General features: G+C 54.8%; 1 protein-coding gene across 2 annotated transcripts in view; it reads right to left on the bottom strand.

Annotated features, from left to right (window-relative positions):
- The window catches only part of ETS1 (ETS proto-oncogene 1, transcription factor), a 78,132-nt gene that overhangs the window by 21,033 nt on the left and 33,828 nt on the right, over positions 1–23,271 (bottom strand). For both annotated transcript variants that reach the window (XM_068172263.1, XM_068172262.1), the window contains 2 exons: positions 3,499–3,618; positions 2,833–3,033 (listed from right to left, as the gene is read on the bottom strand). In XM_068172263.1, the coding sequence (XP_068028364.1) occupies positions 2,833–3,033; positions 3,499–3,618 (321 nt within the window). The remainder of the gene's footprint in view (positions 1–2,832; positions 3,034–3,498; positions 3,619–23,271) is intronic.

Genomic DNA, 23,271 nt, shown 5'->3' with positions numbered 1-23,271 from the left:
CCCTATTTTTAGACCAGCAGTAGGTGTGTACGAGGGAGTGGGGGACCCATCCCAAACCCAGCTCCTCTTACCCCAAATCCATGTGAATTCCCAGCCTGTGCAGCACCTGATGCAGGCAGAACATTCCATGTTCAAAACTGCTTTGTCTCACTGTCCCCGACCCCACTCCTGACGCAGACTCCTCCATGTATATATGGACAAAATGCCAAATTTCAGCTTTCCATAGGCATAACTCACTGGGAGGGAGCACGGAGCACGTCAAAGCATGGATTCCCTGCTTCCTGTGGCTTTTTCCAATGACTTTGCTCCTCCTGGGCTGTGCTGAATTTGCTTTCCCATGTAAAAGCCACCCTACCCTGAAAATTTTTTCCATGAACACCTGACTCATTCCAGCATGGCATTCTGAGCAGGGGTACTGGGATGGGAGATTTTCTTTCCTTTAACCAAAGCAAGGCCCCCGGGCAGCTCTGGGCTGGGTTTGTTTCTGCCCTGGCTCTGGAGAAGCTGAGCACAGATAACGCACGTTTGCCTGTGAGGAGCCTAAATTTGGCCCTCTCCCCTGGGGACTGCAGGCTGGAAAATATTCCCTAACAAAAGGAAGGGTTGTGCAAACACAGAGGACTAATGAGAAATGCTCTGTTCCTCTCCCCACAGTGTCTGCCAAGGGGCAGGGGGTGACCACAGAGCAGGGGACAACCTTCGGCTGTGCTTAGAGTCAAGTGCAGGGCACTGCTGACTGCTGGTAACTGAGGAGGTTATTTTAGGAGGAATTATGGAAAAGTGAGCCTGAAAATACCCAAATCCATGCAGGGAAAAGGCACCCATGTGCTGTTTTTAAACCCTGAGCAGCCTGTGGTACGTGAGTCACGCAGTGCTCACAGGGGACAGCGGGGTCACAGCCTGGCCCAGCACGACCCCAGGCCAGCAGCACAGGTAACAGCAGGCATTTCGGGGTTAAGAACCACTCCCAGCACCAACACCCCCAGTGATGATGGTGGGGAAGATGGAGAGACAAGCTGGAGCCCTGGCTGAGCCTGGAGACACCTGGATCTCTTCCCATGTCACATCCAGGCGCAGAGGGAGAGCCCAGCTCCTCCTGCATGGGCAGAGACGTGGCGGGGACAGCTCTGTTCTGTCTGTACAGCACCAGCACAGCTCTGGTCAGGGCTGCAGATGAGCCCCAGCACTCACAGGGAACAGAAAGCAGTCCTGGGGGGAGTCTGGTTACTCCTTGGGAGCTCTTTGTCAGCCACTAAATACCTCACTGGAAATGTGTTCAGAGCCCACCAGAGGAGCAAGGGCCCTGCTTGTGCAAGAGTGACAAAGTCATCAGTGAAACCAAACAGGCAACGGAGATTTCTGGCTTCCCAGGGCAATAGCAACAGTGTGAAGACAGAAATACAGCTTTATTCATTTTCAGCCTTTCAGAAGAAGAGCTGCAGCAGGCCTCTTTGAAAAACTCCTCCCTATCCCAGGCCTTTGTGCCATCAATACTGCAGTGCCTGAATACCCACATGTGTCAGTGCTGTCTGAAATTATGATTCCCCTCTGCCATAAATGTACAGCATCAACTCCACCTCCATGTGTGGGGAATCTGCAGGAAGGAGGTGCAAACTCAGCCCTGGTGCCTCAGTCAGTACCTGCAGCACATCCCACCCTCTCCAGTGGGCAGGGCCCAAAAAATCACAGAATTACAGAATCCTAGGAGGGTTGGGTTGGAAAGGACCTTGAAGACCAGCTACTCCCAACCATGGGCAGGGACAGCAGGGAAGAAGGGCTGTGGGAAGGTGCAAGCAATGGCTCATTGCAAGGAGAAATTGGGCTGACCACAAGGCTTGGCTTTATTTGGTTAAACTGATCAGTGTTGATCCAAGCACTCCACGAAAAATATGCAAAACAAAAGGGACAGACCAGATTTAGAGCCCAAGAGCAGGAAAACAGTCTGGCCTGCCCAGAGCCCGGGAAGGGCCATGTTTACCCTCTGCAAACCACAGGTAGCAGTAAAATTAGTAATGGGCAATTAACATCCATTTGTCAATGGTTTCCTGGAAGGAATAACTGTGCTCCCCCTCCCCTTCCTGCCACCAGGGTCAGTAGGACAGCACAGGGGACATTCCAGGAAAGCAAACAGCTCTCCAGAGAAGGGAGCTGGAAAAAGAGCCCAGGTGTGCTGCAGCTCCTGCTTGTGGCTCAGGTAGAGGCACTCAGCTCCTCACCTGCTCCTTAGAAACCATCCCAGTGCTCCTGGGCATCCAGACATGGAAAATCAACACCCTAAATCAAAATGTGTGCCCCCAGTCACTGAAAGTTAATGCCCTTGGATGTTGTCATGCAGGGAATGGCACAGATGGCTTTTCCTCCCAGAAATGCTGATTTTGGGGACATGGAACATCCTTTTTTTTTTTTGAACATGGAACAAAGCAAAGCAGCTTCCAATTGACACTGGGAAATTTGGGTAGGATTTTGGCTGTATTCCTGTACCCAGTTCCAGTGGAGGAAATAGTAAAATTCACAACAGGAGCTGAACAGGCTGAGGAAAAATGCTTTGGAAAATCCCAGCATGGTTTCCAGGCAGGCAGAGTATCCCTGCCCACTGGGGATCCCTGCCAAGCAGCCAGCACAAACACTCTGCCCCTTTGAGGCACTGCCAGGATTCGCCTTGCCCGCTGCCGTTGGGATGCCCATTTGGAATCCTGCTGAAAAGCTGGGCTTTGGAAGGCATTTTTCCTGGGATTAAAGCTCAAGGTGAACACCTCCTGGTCTGTGGAAAGCCCCAGAACCAGGCTAGCCAGGCTGCCATGAATTGTTTACCCAGGACACCCCAGGACTGACCTTTCTGCAGGATCTCCAGATGTTCCCAAAGGATGTCTCCCACAAAGTCAGGCGCCAGCTCCAGGAAGCACTCCTTGCCCAGGGCACAGAGGGCAGCCCCGTTCATGCAGAACTTCTGGAAATCCACTTCCTTCAGGCTGAACTCGTTCACTGCCCACATCACCCAGTCCCGCACGTGCGTCTCCGTCCACTGCTGGGGGTCTGCAGAGGGATCCAGCAGTGAGCACCCACAGGCAGTGCTCCCAGGAAAACAGGACAGACAGTGCTGCAGCTGCCCTGCACTAGCACAGCCTCATCGCTGGAGACTGGCAGCCCACTGGCAGCAGGGTGTGAGGAGCACCATGCCCAGTCTGGCTCAGCCTTAACGTGGAAACATTTCATCCAAGCAACAAACTTTGGATTTGTTTGGGATTTCTAAAAATCCCATCACTTCCCTGACCCCTTTCTCCCACCCATTTCTCCAATTTTCTTGGTTTATCCATGTCACCAGCCTCTGGTAAAGGGTCCCTGCTGTTTCTCTGTTTAGTGGAGATGACTTGTCCACGTTTTTCCAGCTGAAGCTTCCAAAAACCAGCAGGGGAGATGGCAGACAGGGAATTCTGGGCAGCCTGGGAGGAGGACAACCCCTGTGGGTACTGTGGTCGTTCATGGGAAGCCATGTCTTACCTTTGGGAATTCCCAGCCGCTGCTGCTCCTTGGCAAAGCCACTGAACGTGGCTTTCAGTGCTTGGGACATCATTTCTTTGCTGCTGGGTGTTAATAAAGGCACATCTGCACATTCCATGTCTGAAAGAAGCAGGAGAGAAACACAGCCATGAGGACATGGGGCTGGGAAAGATGTCAGGGAATGCTAGCCAGGTGCACATGGTGTCCCTATGCTTCTGGAATGTGTTACTGGATGATGATATCAAGGCCTTTTCAGACATTTGCCTGCTGGGTTTCAGCATTCCAGGTGTGTCTGGAGCCTGGCAAGTGGCTCAGCAGCTCCAGGCACTGAGGAAGGCAAAGAGTCCCACACCAGGGTGAGCAAGAAAGAGGGAGAAAAGCATCCCTGAATTACCACCCTGTCATCCCAGTGCAAAGAAAAGCAAGGAGAAAATTAAGGAATCCTAGAAAATTCTTTATCCTAGGAAATTCTTCCCTGTGGGGGTGGGGAGGCCCTGGCACAGGTTGCCCAGAGAAGCTGTGGCTACCCTTTCCCTGGAAGGGTCCAAGGCAGGAGGTGGAGTGGGATGGGCTTTAAGGTCCCTTCCATCCCAAACCATTCCTTGATTCTAAGACTCCATGAAAAAGCGAGCTGACAGCAGGCTGAGACAGGATGGAGGAGTGGCAGAATACCCATTTGAGGGGGGAAGGGAAACAAAGAGCTGGAAAATCCCACATTAGCCCAGAGTTACGTCATGCACATCCATAGCTCCATAGCACTGAGTGAGTCATGGACAACGCCAGCCATCCCATGGGACAGCGGGGCCAAGCCAAGAGCCAGGCCTGGAGTCAATCCTGACAAGGACCAAACCTCTTCCTTTCCTTTTTTAAATCCCTTTTTCTAATTTATTTGGAAGGAGATGAAGCTTTGTAGCCAAAGAGTCTCACAAATAAAAGCAACCATTTGAGGCAAAATAGAGGTTTGGCTCTTTTCCCCGTACTTTCAGTATTCCTGAAAAACATCTTTGATGGAGAAGGGAAGTCTTGAACAACCACCACCCTAAAAACTGCCTTTGGTCAGCAGAGATGGAAATCTTCCACCTTAGGTTGGTTTTGCTCTGCAGCCTAGTAGAAATTTTCCATGAAAACTCAGTGGAAAAATGACACCATGGGCGAAGTCTTTGGTGTTCTCATGAATATCTGGACGCAGACATTGAAAATCCAAGAATTTTGTGTCTTGTGGAAACTCAACCACCACAGTTTTCCATTGCTCCAAGTTTGTTAAACTCCTGATTTAATAAACCTTTACACCTGCAAAATGCTGCTGAGGGCCTGTTCCAGGCAGTGTTGGTGTATTCCTGATAAAACAGGGAGTCAGGGATGGAAGCAGCGCTGCAGCCACTGGGAAGAGCCAACCCAGCTGCCCCAGTCTGGAATTCCTGCTCCACTCAACTCCTCCCCAGCCAAACTCATGGGCATCATTTAAAGACCAAACAACCCAACACTGGGTTTTTTTCCAAGTGGGAATCTGGGCGTTGGGTCAACAGAATTCCAGGGCAGTGGTGGAGTCATCACCCCTGGAAATGTTTAAAAAACCTGTGGATGTGGCTCTTGGGGACATGGGCTGGTGATTGCCTGGCAGTGCTGGGGAATGGTTGGACCCCATGATCTTGGAAGGCTTTTCCAACCTAAACAATCCTGGTTTTCCATGGATAAACCTCCACATGCAGCTCTGTAGCACAGGGTGGGGATGACAATACTGCAAGGCATCCCCAGATCATCCCCTGGATGCTCCCAACGCAATTCCACTGCCAAGCCAGAGCAACTTCTCTGTCCCCACTTCTGCCCCTTCCATCTCTCAGCTCCAATACAAAAATTCTCCCTTCCCTTTGCAAATCCTCCAGCCAAGCCCCCAAGGCTCTCCAGAAATGATTTGCAGACTCTTGGCTCAGGTAGGAACAGTGAAATTCCCAACATGGTGAACACAGGACACAATTCCTGCCCTCAGCCCACCACACAAATCCAGGATTGCCTCCACAGTGGCAGGATCAGGACCTTTGAAAGCAAATCCCACATCCAAAGGCTATTTGGCAAATTACACTTCATTATTTACTGGATTTGGCTGGAGAGGGCATGGAAAATGAGCAGCCACCATCGCTATCTCTGTTCCCCATCTGCTGCTTGAGATAACACTGGGAGAAAGTGGCTCGGTGCCCCTTTCCCTTCATCCTCAAGTTACATTTGAATGCTCTGCTCTCCCTGCTCTGTGGTCACAGGGACCACCCAGGAATCTGCTGCCTCTGCCTGCCTCAACAGCAGCTCCTGCCTGCCCTGGGAAGATGAGTCAGAGCCAGGCTGAGAAAACGGTTCTAACCCCAAGTTTGACACTGAATCACCATGAAAACCTGTGTGGAGGTGAGCTCCTCAGGCCAGACACCAAGAGCAGGGTGAAAAATGGTATTTTTATCTCTGCAGTAAAAAGGGCCCATCCCTGATCCTGCTGTTTGGTCATGCAGGATCCATGGGGTTGGCTTTGCACAAACCCAGCAAATCAATTTTTCAGTAGCGGGAGGATAAGTTTTCGGTTTAGGAAGGTGAATGCTGAGCTCTGCACAAACAACCTGTCAAAACAGGGGAGACTTAAAAGTGATTCCCAGGGAGAGGTCACAGGGAAGCCAACAATCTGTTCCCAAATGAAACAAAAACCATGCCAGAGGACACTTTCTATTTAAACACCCAAATCAACCCAAATGTGCATTTCAAGGCTTCTGCAAAATATATTGTGCTCGGCAGATTCAGGACTAAAACATCATCTGCTTCTTTCCAGTGAGGTTGCAGCCACTTGTTTGAATTTCTGCTGAGGACAAGCAGCCTCAAAGTCCTGAGCCTGCAGAAGCCTTGGTGGGTCAGCAGTGTCCCAGAGCTGGGGAAAACTCACCCAGGGAAACCACACGTGTGTGTGAAGCTCTGCAGACGTGTTTGGGGACAAGGCTTGGTTGGGTGGCTTGAGAATGATGGGGTGGATGGACAGTTTTTACTCTAAATTATGTTTCTGCTGCTTTGGGGGTACTGAATTTATTTATTTATTTTAAAACTGGTGGTTTATGTGCAAGGAGCATGGTGGGCTTCACCCAGCTCTGTGCAGGGCCAGGACTTGGACTCAGTGAATCCCTGCCACCCTGGAACATCCTATAACTCTGTGAACTTTGCTGGTGCAGGGAAATTCCTTCCCATGGAGGCAAACCCTGGCAATGTCCTCCAGCCCTTCGCCTCCAGTCTGGGATGCTTAAAGGTCAGAGTTGAGCAGAATTTCAGGAACAAAAGCAACAAGCCTGGCTTAGCTGCCCCGGTATCAGCTTTCAGTGTCATCTGAAACCTGTTTGCAAGATTTTAATCAAACCTTGCACCAATAAAACCTCTCCTTTAGTGCTGCCCACAGAGCACAGGGCTGCGTGCAGGGGCTGGGGTGGGAGCCAGCATCAGGCCCAGCTGTTCCACCTAAACCAAGTTTAGGAATGCTGGGGCTTTAATCCCAAAAGCAAGCTCAGCAGCAGGGGCCAGACTGGGATTTCTGGCTGGTTTTTACGAGCCCATCAAAGCCCCCCTGACACAGCTGCCACGTGCACCCGGCTGCGTGGATGCCATGTCCTCGTCCTGTGCCGACAGAGCTGCCTCTGATTTCCCTCCTGGGAGAGCAGGCAGGGAGCTGTGGTTTGATTTTTAAACAGTGCCAGGAGATGCAGTCACCCTGGAGAGTTATGTCAGCAGCATCTGCAGCATCTGTAGAGCAGAGATGCAGGATTTGCCTTGCATGGGGACAGCTTTTATCTGGCTGCAGCTTTCCAAGGCAAAGAGGGGTCTGGAGGCTCCATGGCTTCTCCAAACCAGGCCCCTTCAGCTCCCTGACATCCCTGGGGATGGGACTCAGAGACACAAGAGCATAAAACACCCTGACATTGCCCTGGATGGGTTTTGTGATAAGGGGGACCTGCCCAGACCCCCCAGCCAGGGGCACGTGGAGCCTGAGAGACAACCAGGAGCAAAGAGGCCAACACCACCAAGTTCATCTCCCAGCCAAATTCCCACTCTGCTCCCACCAGGCCCTGCATGTGTAAACTATTTCCACACATCTGATCTTTTTAAAGGACTCGGATTTACAAACTTTAGGGGTTTTGACCTTCAAATGCACAGAACTCCTCTGCACGCCAAAGCCATTTGCAGCTGATTGCAGAAAGAAAATAAATGGCAGACAGGGAAAAAAAGGATGCTCAGAGCAGAAGGGTGGGAGCAAAGTCATTTTTCAGCCGAGTTTCCACTCGGGGTCAGTGACTCCTCCAAGCTCCCCTCGGCCACTCACTTTTTTTTCCATCAGAGCCCCAGTGTGTCCCCGTGTGGGGTTTCACCCAGTAGCTGCTGGAAATGGATGTAGGGAGGGTCAGAGCACAGCCACCTGACCCCAGAGCACCTCCTGTCCCTGCCTGGATGGATGGATGGATGGATGGATGGATGGATGGATGGATGGATGGACACCAAGGGCAGGAACCCAAGCTCTCCTCAGCCTCCCCTTCCCAGGCCCAGAGCACATGGATGTCATGGAGATTCCAGGCCCCTTTGTGGCTTGGCAGAGGCACGGGGGGAAGGGGGAACGGCTTTAAAATAAAACGGGGTAGGTTTAGATTTAGATTTATGTTAGATTTAGATTTAGACTACATTTTAGGAGGAAATTCCTCCCTGTGAGGGTGGGGAAGCCTGGGCTCAGGGTGCCCAGAACAGCTGAGGCTGACCCTGGATCCCTGGGATTGTCCAAGGCCCGGCTGGACAGGGCTTGGAGCAGCCAGGGACAGTGGAAGGTGTCCCCGCCCATAGCAGTGGGGTGGAATGAGATGGGCTTTAAGGTCCCTTCCAACCCAAGCCATTCCAGGATTCCATTACTAAATTAGGGGGAAGATGCACGTTGGTTTCACACAAGATCATTTGCAGGGACTGTGCATCCAAGGGCTCCATGAATCCGTGCCTGTGTCCGTCAGAAACCTCAATCCTTGAGCCCTGAGGCAGCTGTGATCCCCCTGGAGCCCCCATCCCATCTTTCTGGAGCTGCCTACACTCCAGGATGTCCTCCCACTGCTGGATGATGATGGAGCAGGAGTTTCCCAGAGGGGTGACAGGGGTTCACTCTCCCACCCTCCTCCCAAGTGCCCACAGTGACTCCGTGGCCACCAAGCCCATGGTTCCCCCGCAGCCCACCCCGAGCTCATCTCCCTGAGCCCCTCTGTCCCAGCTTTCCCTGGGATCCAAAGCAGGGCAGAGCTGGAGCTGGGGGAAGCTGGAGCTCAGATTTCCCAAGGTTCCCCAGCTGGGAGGGTTCAGCAGCCCAGAACCTTTCTCAGGATCAGAGGAGAGGGGGGCCGGGAGCTGAGACCCTTCCCACGCTCCCCAGCGAGGCCGCCGGGCACTGCGGAGCCACCAGGTCCCCACCAGGTCCCCACCAGGCCTCCATGTCCCCAGCTCGGGTTTCCAGCACCCCCAGGCACCTCCAGCCCCTCGGGCAGCTCTGCCTTTCCCAGGTGCCCCCGCCCTGGAGCAGGGACACCCGGGCTAACAACCCTGGCTGAGCCCCCTGTTATTTAGGCAGGATTAGGCAAAAATTTGTGTGCACTTTTGAACTGTTTTCACAAGCGTTGCCTCTCACTCCCACGCAGGAAGCAGGAGAGGAGCCGGCCTGTTCCAATTAGGGCTCCTCGGACCCAAAGGGCAGTGAGATTCGAGGGGGGGGGAAAGGAAAGTGGAACAGAAAGCTGGAAAAAAGGACCAGAAGGAAATCTGGATGGGGAGCAGGGACAAGCAAAGCAAGGGGTGTTTGCTGTGGCTGTGGGGATGGGATGGGATGGGATGGGATGGGATGGGATGGGATGGGATGGGATGGGATGGGATGGGATGGGATGAGATGGGAGCAGATGGGGGACATTTGGGTCTCCTTCCTGCATCAACATGCCAGAGACCGGCCCTGCTTCCCTCTGCAAGGATGGCACAAAAGGTGCAGACATTTGCTATTTTAATTTAAAATAAATACATTTCTTAAACAAAAAAAAAATAAAAGAGAGAAGAAAAATAAGTCTTTTTTTTCCCTCCTTCAAGCAGTGAAAAATAAATACTGTGAGATGAAAGCTGGGCTTCAAGAGAAAAACAAGAGAGGAAACCGAAAGCCCACAGTGCTTAGCACTGCAGAAAGCCCAACAAAGCCGGCTTTTTTCTGGCCCTCAGCAGTTTTCTTAGGGAGATGTGGTGTGCCATGGGGGCCAGCTCTTCCCCTAAAAAAGGGGCCTGAACACTGTCCTCCCTAAATGCAGATAAAAGCATTTTGTCCCAGGTTTGGGCTCTCAGCACTCGGAGCACCAGAGGGGACGGCTCAGCTGCGGGTGAGGTCCTGGGATGCTCTGCTCTGCTCAGCCCTGTGTGCCACAGGCAGCCTGGCCTGGCAGAGACATGTCCTCGAGGAAAAGTGGACACAGAGCAGCCACCAGGTGAGGGAGGGCTGCTTTGGCTCTGGGGGTCTGGCAGCTGTGAGGAACCAGGCCCAGGGAAGGGATTCTGCAGCCACCACCAGTCACAGCCCGCCCTGCTCAGGCTCCAGCTCCCTCTCCTCCCTCGCTCTCCCTACTTTGTAACGTGGGTGTTGGATGGCAATGCTGGGAAAGCAGCATCCTTGAGAGTCCCAGGAGCTCACAGGGGAGCAGCCTGGTGGGCAGCTCACTCCGTCCTTGGCTTTTGTGGGAGAGATGAGGGAATGAAGTGCTAGAGAAAGGCCAGGGCTGAAGCTGAGCTAAACCACAGGCCTGAGTCAACGCTCACTGCGATTATGGGAAAGCTCCCCCAGCTCAGCAGGGCCAGGGCCCACAGCTCCTCTTCCTTCAGCAGCTCAGGGGCTTCCCTCAGCTGGGGATTCAGCCCATCCTCCCCATTTCAGCCACCTCTGAGGTTGGGGAACGTGGCCATGTTTTAACAGCACTCGTCGGATCCAACAAAGAGGTTAGAAACAAGATTGGTCATCAATCAAATTCCATCAGCTTTGCCCAGAGCAGCTGTGGCTGCCCCTGGATCCCTGGAAGTGTCCAAGGCCAGGCTGGACAGGGCTTGGAGCACCTTGGGGTAGTGGAAGGTGCCTGTGGGATGAGATAATGAGATGAGCTTTAAGGTCCCTCCAGACCCAAGCCACCCGAGGGTTCTAGGATGAGATGCATCACAACATAAAACTTCCACCAGCCTTTTCCGAGCCCGCTGGCCTGGGGACAGAGTCCAGCTTAATTAAACCCCTGTGGAGGCTCCAGGCTGAGACAGCCAGGCCAGGAGGCTGCAGCCAGCGAGGAGCAACCTCCACCTGCCCAAACCCCTCCTGCTCAGGAGGCAAAGCCTCTTCCAGCAGTCATCGGGCCCTAAGAGCCCTTCCCTGCCTCTTTCCCAATGGAATATCCCAGGAGCGGCGTCCCCTCTGGAGCCAGGATTAACACCTCACCTCCAGGCTGGGATCGCTGCTCAGCAGGGCTGGGAGGACCCTCCCAGGCTGGCGCAAACCTGTGAGCCACGCTTCCCCCGATAATCACCCTAATCCCTGCTAACCGCGCCTCTAAAGAGCTCTAATCCCCGGGCAGGGCACACACACGCCTGGAAAAGCCTGTAATGGACACCCAGCCCGGCTGGAAGCAGGTCAGGTGGAACCAGCCAGCCCAGGTCATGCCCCACCTCCGGGGGATGCTCCTTTCAAGCAAACCCCACTGCTCACACCCCACAGAGCTCGGGTTGCTCAACAGCAATGGGGAAAAAAGGGAGAAGTCCCTGCCGAGCCCCAGCGCTTGGCACCGAGCAGGCGAGCAGATATTGCCCTGCTGCTGGCACAGAGCCGGGGTGCTCACAGGGCTCACGCCTGCGACCAGAAGCTGTTTGAAGTTCCTCACTCTCCCCGGGCTGGGCCGGGAGCCCTCAGTGCCAGCTGTGCCCCTGGAGCCTTGCAGGGCTGCAGGAGCCCAGCCTGAGCCTTCCAGAGCAATCCCACACTGGGCTCCAGCACTTAGGGAGCTCCGGGTCATCCACACCCACCGTCCCTGGGAGCTCGCATTCCCTTCCAGCCAGGTCAAACCCAGGAATTCTGCTGCTCTCTCCTCAGCTCCCTGGCTGATGTTGCCATTTCTGGCATCTTTGGTGAAGAAGGGATGGGACTGGAGGATTTGTCCCAAGAGAAGGATGAACCCACCCCATAACCCTGCCATGGATTTTTCCTGGATTGCAGAAGCACCCATGGGATGCTCCCAAGGTACTCCCCAGGCAGTTCAGATGGAACATTTCTCCATCCATCCATCCATCCATCCATCCATCCATCCATCCATCCATCCATCCAAAAAACCCCTCAGACTCTTCTGCAGATATTCATCTCCCTCTCCTTCATCATCATCCAGGAATAGGGACAGACACAAAGGGGATTCAGCTCCAACACCTCCAGCTGCTGCTGCAGGCTGGGGCTGCCAAAGCATGCACCAGAGTCTCCCAGCAAGGGAGAGCAGGGATGTAGCAAGGCCAGGTTGAGGATAACTGGCAGAACATCATGTGGGGAAGATGCTGTCAGGATGGGAAGTGTGAAATGGGAAGGCTGAGATCTCTTGGCAGGGCTGTCCCCTCGCAGCAGGAGGAAGGCCAAGGAACCTTCACTCAAGCTGAGCTCTTTCATCACTCACAAAGGATCCCAGCCCTCCGAGCTGGCTCAGACACTCCTGAAGAACAAACTGTGCCAGCACACTTTGTGAGCAGCCACACATGACCTCACAGCTCGGGATGTTTTCATCCCACAGTCCTGATGATCCATGTGCAATGACTCCGTGCCCTGGATAAAACCCCATCATTTGTGTGCCCATCACCAGGACAGGAGACATTTCTGAGGCCCATGGACTCCAGAGCTGGCCCTGCTGCTGGGAAATCACTGGGAAATCACTCACAGAAGCCTCAATTACCCTTGCCTTGGGAAGGGATTAGGCACGGAGATGCTCAGCCAAACACCTCCAATCTGTCTGTCCCGAGGAATTGCCCAGCCTTCCCTTGATTTCCCTGCTCAGACTGATCCCTCTGTGTCCAGGCCCAGCCCCTGCCCCCAGGCCGAGTCACGCCAGCCACGAGGCAGCACATGGCAGGACAGTGGCATTGCCCTGGGGCTGGGGTGATGCTCAACCCCCCACATATGTCCACACATCAAAGCCTCTGCTGCGCTCACCAGCTCCCATTCATCCTCCGGGAATGTTTGTGAGAGCTGGACCTGCTGCGGAGATGGCGTGGAGTGTCCATGCACTCATGGGGAACGTCCCTGGGGATGTTCCTACGGCTTCCTGGAGCCCAGCACATCCCCACAGGATGCTGCCAGCACGAAGGCGGCGGTGCGGAAGGATCAGAGGATGACGATGGAGGGAGGGAGGGAGGGAGGCAGCCTCGGCAGCTCCGGGTCACCTCCGCTCGCTGCCGCGGGCGACGGGTGCTGGGCGAGCCCTGCGCCGCTCGGCAGCTGCAGATTCCTGCCTGTCCCACCCCCTCCTCCGCAGCCTTGCCGGGCACCCCTTCCCCGCAGGGCAGCGCCAGCCAGACAGCCGGGATTGCTCAATGGCAGCGGCAAGTCGCATCGCGTCCCGCGGCTGGCAGGGGACCGCGGCTGCCGTGCCCCGCCAGCCCCGCTCCTTCCAGGCTGGGACAGCTTCCCCTCCTTCCACATCTGGGAGTGCTGGGCTCTGCCCAGGGCAGCACTCCGTCAGCGTGTGCAGGGCAGAAGGAGGAAGAGGAGGAGGAGGAGCCCAAGAACTCCTTCACCTCACAGGAGCCTCACAGGCTCCTTCACAGGAGCCCTGTCCTCACCTGTCCTCCCCATGTCCCCTCTCCCCCCCCTGTGCCCAGGGAAGTCCCTGCACACGAGGACTCCAGGGCTGCCCTCCCTTATCAGCCCGAGCTGTCTCGGTGCCAGTTGCAGTTTCCAAAGGCGGAGAGTGAAGATTAGGATATTTAGCTTTGAAATCAAACAAATAATTGCACAGGCTTTCTGCAAACAGATCAGGGTTGGGAGGTCAGAGAGCAGCTGGTAAATCTCAGCACTGTTTGCTCTGCCTAAATAATATTAGACCAAGGATAATCAATCATTTTAATCAACAAAATTATTTATAACTCTTTAGAACAAACAGTCAACTCCACTGGCAGCTGCCAAAAGATGGCAGGTAAGGATCCATGTCTCCAATTCCCCTGTGTGGTTATGGATTGACTCCTCTGCATCCCTGGATTTACTGCCCTGAAGATTTGCCCTCACAAGTGCCATGACGCTCTCTGAGGGTGTCCCTGGCTAGGGCTCACAAGTACACACTCAAAAACACACTCAAACACACACAAATACACCCAGCAGCCCTCCTGCAGCTGAACCCCCCCCTGCCCAGGGCAGCTCACAGCAGTCACTGCACACTCCAAGCGCCTTCCCAAGCTGCATCTCCCAGGGAGGGAGGAGAGGGAGAACCTGCTGCACAGGAGAGGGAAAAGGTGTTCGGTGTTCCTTCTGCTCTGCCACCTGAGCCAGCCCCACCTCCTCGGGCTGTGGCTTTGCTGATGCCACCACCTGACACTTCCATGTGTACCACTCATGTCCCACACGCTGCACATCCCCCCAGCCCCGGGACAGGCTCTGCACAGCAGCAGCTGATCCCAGCAGCCACAACAGGACAGGAGCCTTTTCCTGGCTGGGCTGGAAGCCGTGAAAGCCAAGGGATTGCGGAGAGGAGAACAAGAGTCAGCTTCCCATCTGGGACCAGGAGGGAACCAGGACAAGGCCATCCCTGGATGCTCCTGCCAGCCCTGCACCACTTCACCTCCCTGTCCCCTGTCCAAGCTCAGCTCCCACAGTGATGGAGGCCGGGAAGGGTCTGGGAAAAACTTGGGAACCAAAGCTCTGGAGCCCACGCCAGCCTCAGGAACAGCGGTGCCAAAGTAATTTAATTTCACAATTTCCCAGGAACAATTCTCCTGTTTTTATTAATTTTTAAGCAGACAAGAAAACCAAGGGGATTTTTCAGGAGAGTCCCAAGATTAATCATCTCCATCCCAGGCTGAGCACAGGGCTCCTGGGCTTTGCCCAGGTGTGTTACACCGTGCAACATCCAGGTGTATCCTCAGGCACAGGAGCGAGGGTTTTCCCAATCCCCAAGAAGTTCTTTTCCACCTCCTACTTCTAGGAAACTTCCCACCAGGGAAGGGACCAGTGCAGGGATTGGGCCAGACCAAGCCCTGGGAAGATGAAGGTGGGAGTGAGCTGGGAAAGGCAGCCAAAGACGAGCTGGGCTGCCCCATCAGCCTCAGTCATCCCCATCCCAGAGCCAAGCGTTGTCCAGGATGGGATTATGTCAGCTCCTGGCCTCAACCGGGAAGAGCAAAGGGCAGGCAGGGATAAATGCGAGCGCCTGGAGGTGCTCGGATATGCCCAGAGGAAGCCTGAGCTTGGAAACTTCGGCGAGGGCTGGGGGAGAGAGGCTGAGACACTCCCAGGCCTCGCAGCCACCCCGCGAAGCATCCGGAAGCTATTAAGGAATTACAGCCTCCCTGGCCCCGAGCCCTCCCCGGCAGAAGTGCCTGGGAGCAGATGGTGAAAGGGCTGATTGAATTCGGCTGCTCACGCCAAGAGGCTCTTGAGGAGAGACTCCATGGAGGAGGGGGTGGAGGGGCCGGCATTTGGGACTCAGGAGCTGGGAGCCCTTGCCAGGAACTCCAGGAATCCTCCGTCAGCCCTAAAGAGGCTGGAGGAGCTTTGGCAGTGACTTGGATGTGTGGTTTGAGGGGTGTGAGATTCCCTCAGGAGCTTGGCCCCGAGCTCCTGGTGCTCCAGGAGTGGCTCCTCAGTGATCCAAGGCTGGTTCCTCTCCCATCATCTCCAAGGGCACCGTGCACTGGACCAGCTCCCTTCCATGGAGCTGGCACGGCCCCAGGAGCTGAGTGATCCCAAGCCTTGATCCCAGCTGAGGAGGAGGCACAGGAGCTGCCAGCCCAACAGCCCTGCCCACCCCTGGGGCTTTCCTCTCAGAAAAATGCTGGTTTGTAAAGATCCTTAAATCCCTACTTGGTGTAATCCCACCCCATTCCCAGCGCCCACGGGAAGGCACTGGGTATGGGATCAGACCTCCCAAAGAGCCCTCAGAGAGGGATGGAACTCCAGTTACTCTGGATGGAGAGGAGGTGGGGGAAAAAAGACCAGGATGAGAGAAATGTAGGATGAAAAAGAGCCAACAGGAGGGGGGGGGGAAAAACAAGGATAAATGTGCTTCGAAAGTCATCCTCGGTGCCAGCCCTCCTGGGGGTGATGCCAGTGCCTGGGCAAAAACACAGATGGAGGAATCAAAATTGCCTGGGGATGAAGGAAGGGTTTAAACCCTCCCTGGCAAGTGGAGGGGAAGAAAAGGAGGAATGCCCCAAAAACCAAAAGAGCCCCAAGCTCTAGGCTCCCTGCCCTGGCCAGCCAGCTCCAGCTCCCCATTCCCTGTGTCCCAGGGGGATAGGCATCAGCTCCGAGGCCCCGGTGCCATCCCCTATCTCCGAATCCATCCCTGTTTTTCCAAGGGAGAAAGCTGCAGTGAGTCCCCTCGGATCCTTGGCCGGCTGCCCGAGGTTGGGAAATCGGGAGCCTGGTCAGGCTCTGCCGGAGGGGCCGGCACGGAGCGCTCCGTGACCGTCAGGGGATCTTTGCGGAGCAATCTTTTCCGAGACAAGTCATGAGATTATTTCTTGCCTGGAATTTGCTCCCGCAGCTCCCATCGGCCCCGGACTGCTGAGTCAAGAGACCGCCGGGGCTGTGCCCTCCAGATGAGTAAATAAATTGCCATGGGGAGTGCGGGGGGCCGGGGGGGCTGGCGCCCGGCGGGGCGCGGGATGGGGCAGGGAGGGACCCGATGACTCCCGAGCCTTGGGCTGGGGATGGAGCCCGGCTTGGCAGCCGCGCACGGAGTTAGTCACCAGATTAGCGAGCAGTTACACACGCGGCTTAAAGGCACATCATCCTCCCCTCCCCTTCCCTTCCCTTCCCTCCTTTTCCTCCTTTTCCTCCTCATCCCTCTTTTTCCTTCTTCTTTTCTTTCTGAAATTTCTTTCAGGCTCTCAGTGAGTGCCTGGGACAGGCAGCCGGACAGCCACGGAAGGCAGAAGCCCTTGAAGATGCCGAAGCGGGGGAAAGGCTCCAGCCCGGGGGTGACACGGCTCAGGGCAGCCCCTCCTGATCCCTCCCCTCCCCATCCCGCAGTGCCGGGCAGTCGGGTCACTCTATAGGATCCATATGGCCCCGGCTGCTCCGGGCTCGGCTGCTTGGAAGCGAGAATGGTGCGAGTCATCCCGCTCGAAGGCAAACAGGCGCAGGGCCGGGGCCTTTCATGTTCCGGCCTTTGGAGCCAAATTCAAATCTGGAGCCGCTTAAAGGGATGGAAAGAGCCCCAGCGAGGAGCGGCCCCGCCGGGCCGCGGCTACCGGCACAGCTCCGCATCCCAAACCCCGCTGCTGCCGCTGGAAAGGGAAACTTTCCCAGCCTTCCCAGAACCCGGCACAGCCTCGGACACCGAGCCCCAACCTCCTGGCAGCCCTTCACAAGGATGGGCTTGGGAAATGCCATCGATGCCGCTGCCAACATGCCAGGCTCCTCTGCTGCCTGGGGCTGATGCCAGGGCTTGAGCAGAGGAGTTTTTCTTCATTTCCAGCTGCAGACCAGGAGGAATTGTGTTTGCTGACCTCATGGAGCAGTCTGAGGGATGGAGCAATTGGGTAACGTGCCTCGAGCACTTGAAAAGAGAAAGCTCTTGGCATTACATTCTCAAACCGCTTCTAACAATAATGGGTAAAAAAAAGAAGGGAAAAAAAAAAAAAAAGACCCAAATTTCACGTGTCCCACTCCATCTTTTTTTAATTTTCCAGTGGAAAAAGCCAGGACTACTCAGCTTTTGCAAGTTGTTTCTTCAGAGGGTTCAGGTTTCGGTAAATAATTGCTCAAAACTAAAAGGTAAGAAAACAAAAATCCCCCTGCTGCTTCCACAGCAGTGACCAAAATTCAGTGGCTTTGCACAAACACATGCAGGCACCTCTGAAAATAACTTTCATGTGGGTCAAAAAGCCACAGTTTGATTATTGTGATAAAAAGTGCTGACAACGGGGGGTAAACAACAGAAAACAACCCCCAAAGCACTGCCCAGTGTCCAGCTCCAGCTTTTGGGGTCTGCTGCTGACAGGGGCAGCTTCCCTGAGTGAGCAGGGTTATCCTGCCAGGCCGTGCCAGGAGAGGCAGCATCCCGGGGGAATGGCAGCAAGCCCCATCCTGCCGTGCCTGACACTTGGTTCCCCAGGGATGCTGAGCCTGTCCCAGTCACCCAGCTGGGAATTCCCAAACTGGGAATTCCAGGAGGTGGATGGCTCCAGGCCTGCCTGCTGCTGTGGAGGAGCAGGGAGGAGCCAGGCAGTGGAACACAGGGCACCTGCAAGCAGAGGGAGACCTGGAGCACCCAGCTGAGGATGCTCCCACCTCCCTGACACAGCAGAATGGGAGTGCTGCGCCTCAGTTTCCCTAAAAACAAGGTCTCATCAAAACTTTTCTCAACATCTTTTGGGGTGCAAGGCCCCAAAGCTTCAGAAAGAAGCTTTTAAAGAAAGCTCAGTCCCTGGGCTGGCTTCTCCTGCACTCCCCACCAGCCATGTGAAGAATGCCTTGGAATCACGTCAAGTATTTGAGATGAGATGGGGGGAGAGAGAGGGGGCACGGCAAGGGGAGAGGGGGAGCTTTTGACTCAGTGTCTGGCTTCTTTCATCAATCCCACATTCCTGCTCATGCCATCACCCTCCGGGAAAGTGCGACAACCTACAGAACCCATGTGGAGCCAATTTAGAATCCCCTCCGTGTAAGAAAATGCATTTTATTCATTAACAAGCTCTGGATGCTCAGCTGGGGTGAGAAGGCAGCCCCACAGCCATCCCAGAAACATGGGATTCAGTGGGAAGATATCCTACACACAGCTACAGCCCAGAGGAGAGCAGTGCTCCCTGCACACCCTCCCAGGACATTGTTCCAGCCCAAATAACCCCGGGGCTCCTGCACCAGCCACCTGAGCTGGAGGTCTCTGCCTCTTCTGGCTTTATAGGAAAGGTTTAAACATGAGGGGGAAAGCTGGAAAGCAGGGAATTGCTGGAGCAGGTATTGCTGTTGTGCCCAGCAGCAACTGGGAGATGAACGAATGGGAATTACAGCCCCAGAGCCCAGTTCAGAGCCAGACAGAGCCTGGTGATTTGCACATCCCAATCCACAACCGGGTCTGTCACATTGACTCCAATCCTCATTCCCAAAGCAGAGGGAGCCACAGAAACCAGGGGATTTTCCTCTCTGGGAAAGCAAGCTGCTGTTTCTCGGTGTGTTTGTGATATTTTTCTGGCAGGTTATATTTATCCATGAGCTCCAGGAACCAGATGTGGGACCGAGGGGCTGTGCTGCACCAGCTTCCTGCCTTCCTGCAAACACCGGCTCCACCTGCCCTGCACAGAGCAGGACAGCCTGGAGAGCCAGGAAACTGTGCAAGGTCAGCACAGCCAGGGCAGGGGACAGGGAAAAATGTGTCACCTGCCTGGTCCTGCACAGGGGGCACTGCTCCCATGAGCTGGGGATGTACATGGGACAGAGGAGCAAATCAGGGCTTGGATTTTTGGCAGTTGACTGAAAAAAAAAAAAACAAAATCTCAACATAAAAATGCAGAGTTTCAGTTCAGAAAGCGATGATAGTGAGAGAGCAGGGTTTGACCCGTCCAGGGCTACTCTGAGCCAGCCACCCTTCTGGAGAGGATGAACACCTTGGAGCAGCTCTGAGTGCAGCACCGGGGGCTCTGCCTCCACCTCAGCCCCGCCGTGCAGGGCTCAGGCTCTGCAAGGCAACATTTGCAGCCTGTCAGTGGCTCCAGAGCCGGGGGTGGCTGCACTGACACACCTCGGCTGAGCCCTCACACCAAATTACAAACTGAAACCACCCTGGCAGTGCCCAAGGCCAGGCTGGACAGGGCCCTGAGCCACCTGGGCCAGGGTGAGGTGTCCCTGCCCATGGCAGGGGTGGAACTGGGTGAGATTTAAGGTTCCTTCCAGCCCAAACCATTCCAGGATTCAAGGATTTATTTTTTTCTTGCCATCTCTGTGCACTTGGCCTCCAACTGTGCCCATCCCAGACTGTCCCTCCCCTGTTCCAAGAGATATTCAGGCACATAAAGCGACTGTAGATTTCCACATTTTCCCATAATTACCACAGAAGCCTGCAGGCACAAATCCCCAAAGCTGGGAAAGCTGGAGAGATGAGAGCAGCTCTGCAGGGCTGTGCAGCAGGACCCATCCCAGCTTTCCAAGGGGTGGAAAGGGATCTCCTCTGCAGGACAGAGATCCCACTCCAGGCCCGTTATCTCTGGAGCCATCTCCCAGCTCTGCCATGGGCAGCACTCAAGTGCTTCCCCCCCTCAAATTCCACTGCACCTGGGAAAAATGCAGGAGCTCGTAGGAGAATCAATAAATATTTATTGTTTAACCAGCAGTATTTTGACTGGAGATGTAAGCATGGCCCTGTGCCAGGGAAACAAGAGCCTTCTTGGCCAGCGCTGCAAACAAATTTTTGTCTGTATCTCGTTGGAAGATTATAAACTACACAATGAAAGGAAAAAAAAAGAAACACAGGCAGTGAGCAGCTTAGTCACGGAAGAGGAACAAAAGAGCTGAGATGGATAACTGTGGCATGGGGTTACAAAAAAAGGGCTGCAGGCCTGAATTTTGGCTGTGAGACAGCTGTGCTGCTCAGATCAGCTGCAGATTGTGCCACTGGCTCCTGCTGGGATGGGGCTTGGAGCTGCACCAGGAGGCTCTGGAGACACTGGCATCCACCAGGAACTCCCAGGCAAAAAGCAAACTGGGGCGTCGGGGCTTGGCCTGCAGAGGCACAGCCTTGCCCCTACGGAATACCCCAGTTCCCACAGGGATCCCAGGCACAGCGGGATCAGTGAACAGTCAGGCCCTGGCTCCAGGGGAATTTTAGTGCTCAAATAAAGCAGATCCAGCTCATCCCCTCCTTGTGCACCTCCCCAGCGTCCTGGCACACTCCCACCCAGCACAGGTGCTCCACCAAGCAAGACTTGTCAGCCTGGAGGGTGCCAGAGCTGCATCCTTTGGATCAGGGACAGCAGTGACACTTGCTGTCCTAAATCATGCCATTTCCTCACATTGTGCCATGCAAGGACTGACTGATAGTGCAAAAAGGAAGAGATTCTCCTGCCTTATCTGGGACAGATTTACTTGGATTTGTTCCCGTCTTCCCCAAAATCCCAGCAGATCCTGGTGCCACGACTAACAAGAGCCATATAGGGTGGCAGCTCTGCCAGTTCACATCCCTGAAATGTACTCAGACAGTCTGGTCCTACTCACACCCACCTGAGGGTTTAATCTATGGCACAACCTGTGCACCCTAAGCCTGATCCAGCTGCCCCCAGCTCCTCACACAGCAGGATCCATTCCAGAGGAATGTGACTGCAGATTTCCACATTTTCCCATCATTGCCATGGAAGCCTGCAGTTCCACAGCAGCAAATCCAGAGCTGGCTCCCAGAGCAGCTGGGGCTGCCCCATCCCTGGATGTGTCCAAGGCCAGGTTGGATAGGGCTTGGAGCAACCTGGGCTAGTGGGAGGTCCCCCAGGTGAGATCTTTAAGGGTTTCAACCCAAACCATTCTGGGATTCTGTGATAATCCCGTGGCAAAGCTCAGTGTGCCACAGTCCTGCTGGAGTCCCAGCCACTCGCTGCCTGCCTGCCAGCAATCTGCCCTGGATTTGGGAGCGCAGGAAGTCTTAGGATGTCTCAGCAGCTCGCTTTGGAGAGCTGGAGCACAGCATTCCAGCGTGAGCCTGTGTTATCCCTGCATTCTGTAAGGCCTATCAAAGCACGGCACGCTGTAATTACATGGCAAATTAGGGGCCACTTCATGTAACGACACTGTAATTACACACTTGGTGTGTGCTCTGGGGAGTTCGGGATGGAAACGTGAAAGGAACGGGGTTTGCTCCTGTTGCCTAGAAATCTCCTTCCCTGTACCCAGGTTAAAAACCAGGGATGTGCTTTGTGGATGTGTCCCTGAAGGACAGCTCCGTGAGCTGCCCTCTTTCCACCCTTTTTCCGAGCTTTGGTGTGAAGCTGACACTAAAAAACTTGAAGCTGGTGGCAGCCAAGTGCAGCCAGTCCCCCCTCCTGGGAAGCTCTCATTCCCGCATCCCGCCTGGATACCACAGTAATGGGCATTTTGTCAGCGCATACAGAGGTAATTGCTCTTCTTCAGCTGAGTTCTCACCTCCTCCGCAGGCAATCAGCACCGAAAATGCGAGAGCGGCCCCAAGCCCTCCATTGCTGAGCCTCAGCCTCGCTGCTGATCATTCCGGCCCACACAGAGCATCCCCAGCCGAGCCCTGCAGAGCAAAGCATTCCAAAAGATGCGGGTGCGATTCCCTGCAGCCCTGGAGACGCCAATCAGTGCTTTCCTTTCCCCAGGCTCTGGCATCCCGTGTGTGCCCGGGAGAACAGGTGAGCGCTCTCCCAGGCCCACTGAGGCAGAGGGAGGACAGAGAACGTGCCAGAGCAGGAAGGGAAATGCTGGAGATCCCGCATGGGAAGAAAAGGTGGCCATGCAGGAGCCAGCGCCTCTCAGCAGCAGGGAAACTGAGTCACACAGCAGCTGACACAGCTGGAGGGTTCAGCCCTGCGAGGATAACGCAGGATCAAACCTGTCTTTTTGAGAATAATGAGAACAATGTCCCTGAGCACTTTCACCCCGAGCAGCTCAGCAAACTGACCCCCTTTGGTCGGGCTGATCCAGCTGTGACCCCGTTCCATGCGCACCTGAGCCAGGGATGGCTGCAAACTTGTCCTCCCTAGACAAGACAGAGGACAGAATGAAGGATCCCCTCCTAAAACCTAAACAAGGGGGATTTTCTCTGCCACTTGCCCGCGGCGAGGCTCTGTGAAGGAGCTCTGCATTTGCCAGGCTGGTTTTCAATGCGAACTCCCTTATTTGTCTGCACTGAAAGTGAAAGCAAAGCCTGACCCGGCTGTGGGAAGGGGGAGAAGCACGATTCAGGCAGGTCCTACATCCCAAAGCAGCATGGAAGCTGTGTAGGAGCTTCCCTGTACCCTGCACCACCACAGCAGGAGAACCAGAACCTTACAGAGGTTTGGGTTGGAAGGGAAAACCTTGCTTCAGCCTTAAGCGATGTTGTCCCAAATCCTAAACAGAGGGAAAAGCTCCTGCCAGATAAAAACACACCCCTGGGATGCCACCCACGCACAGGCCAATGGAAACAACGTGTCCATGTCCCAGCTGTCCTCAGGGTAGGCATGGGAAGAGCCAAAAAACCCGGATTTCTGTGCTGCGTGTGCACGGAGCAAATCCTTTTTCCAGGAACAAATCCCCCGCTGCTCCCGTAACACACCTGCAGGGAAAGGAGACAGAAGGAAGGCTGGATGCAGGATGGGGAGTTTGGCATCCCTACTCCACCTGGGATGCCCAGGAACAACACCTGGGATTGCAGCCCTGCTCTGGTACCTCGGGGGAGGCAAATCTGCAGCTTCCTGAGCAAGAAATGAGCACTGGGAGCCCCAGTTACACCCCACAGCTCCCAGCAAGGGCTTGAGCTGCTTCCCACTCTGCCCACAGCCAGCAAATGCAGCTTGGCCGAGCTGCAGGAAACAAAGTGATTTGTGGAGGGC

This window comes from Anomalospiza imberbis, chromosome 24 (assembly GCF_031753505.1).
Source record: "Anomalospiza imberbis isolate Cuckoo-Finch-1a 21T00152 chromosome 24, ASM3175350v1, whole genome shotgun sequence".
Classification (NCBI taxonomy): Eukaryota; Metazoa; Chordata; class Aves; order Passeriformes; family Viduidae; genus Anomalospiza; species Anomalospiza imberbis.
Note: the sequence above shows the minus strand (reverse complement) of the source record. Positions and strands in the feature narration are given on the sequence as shown.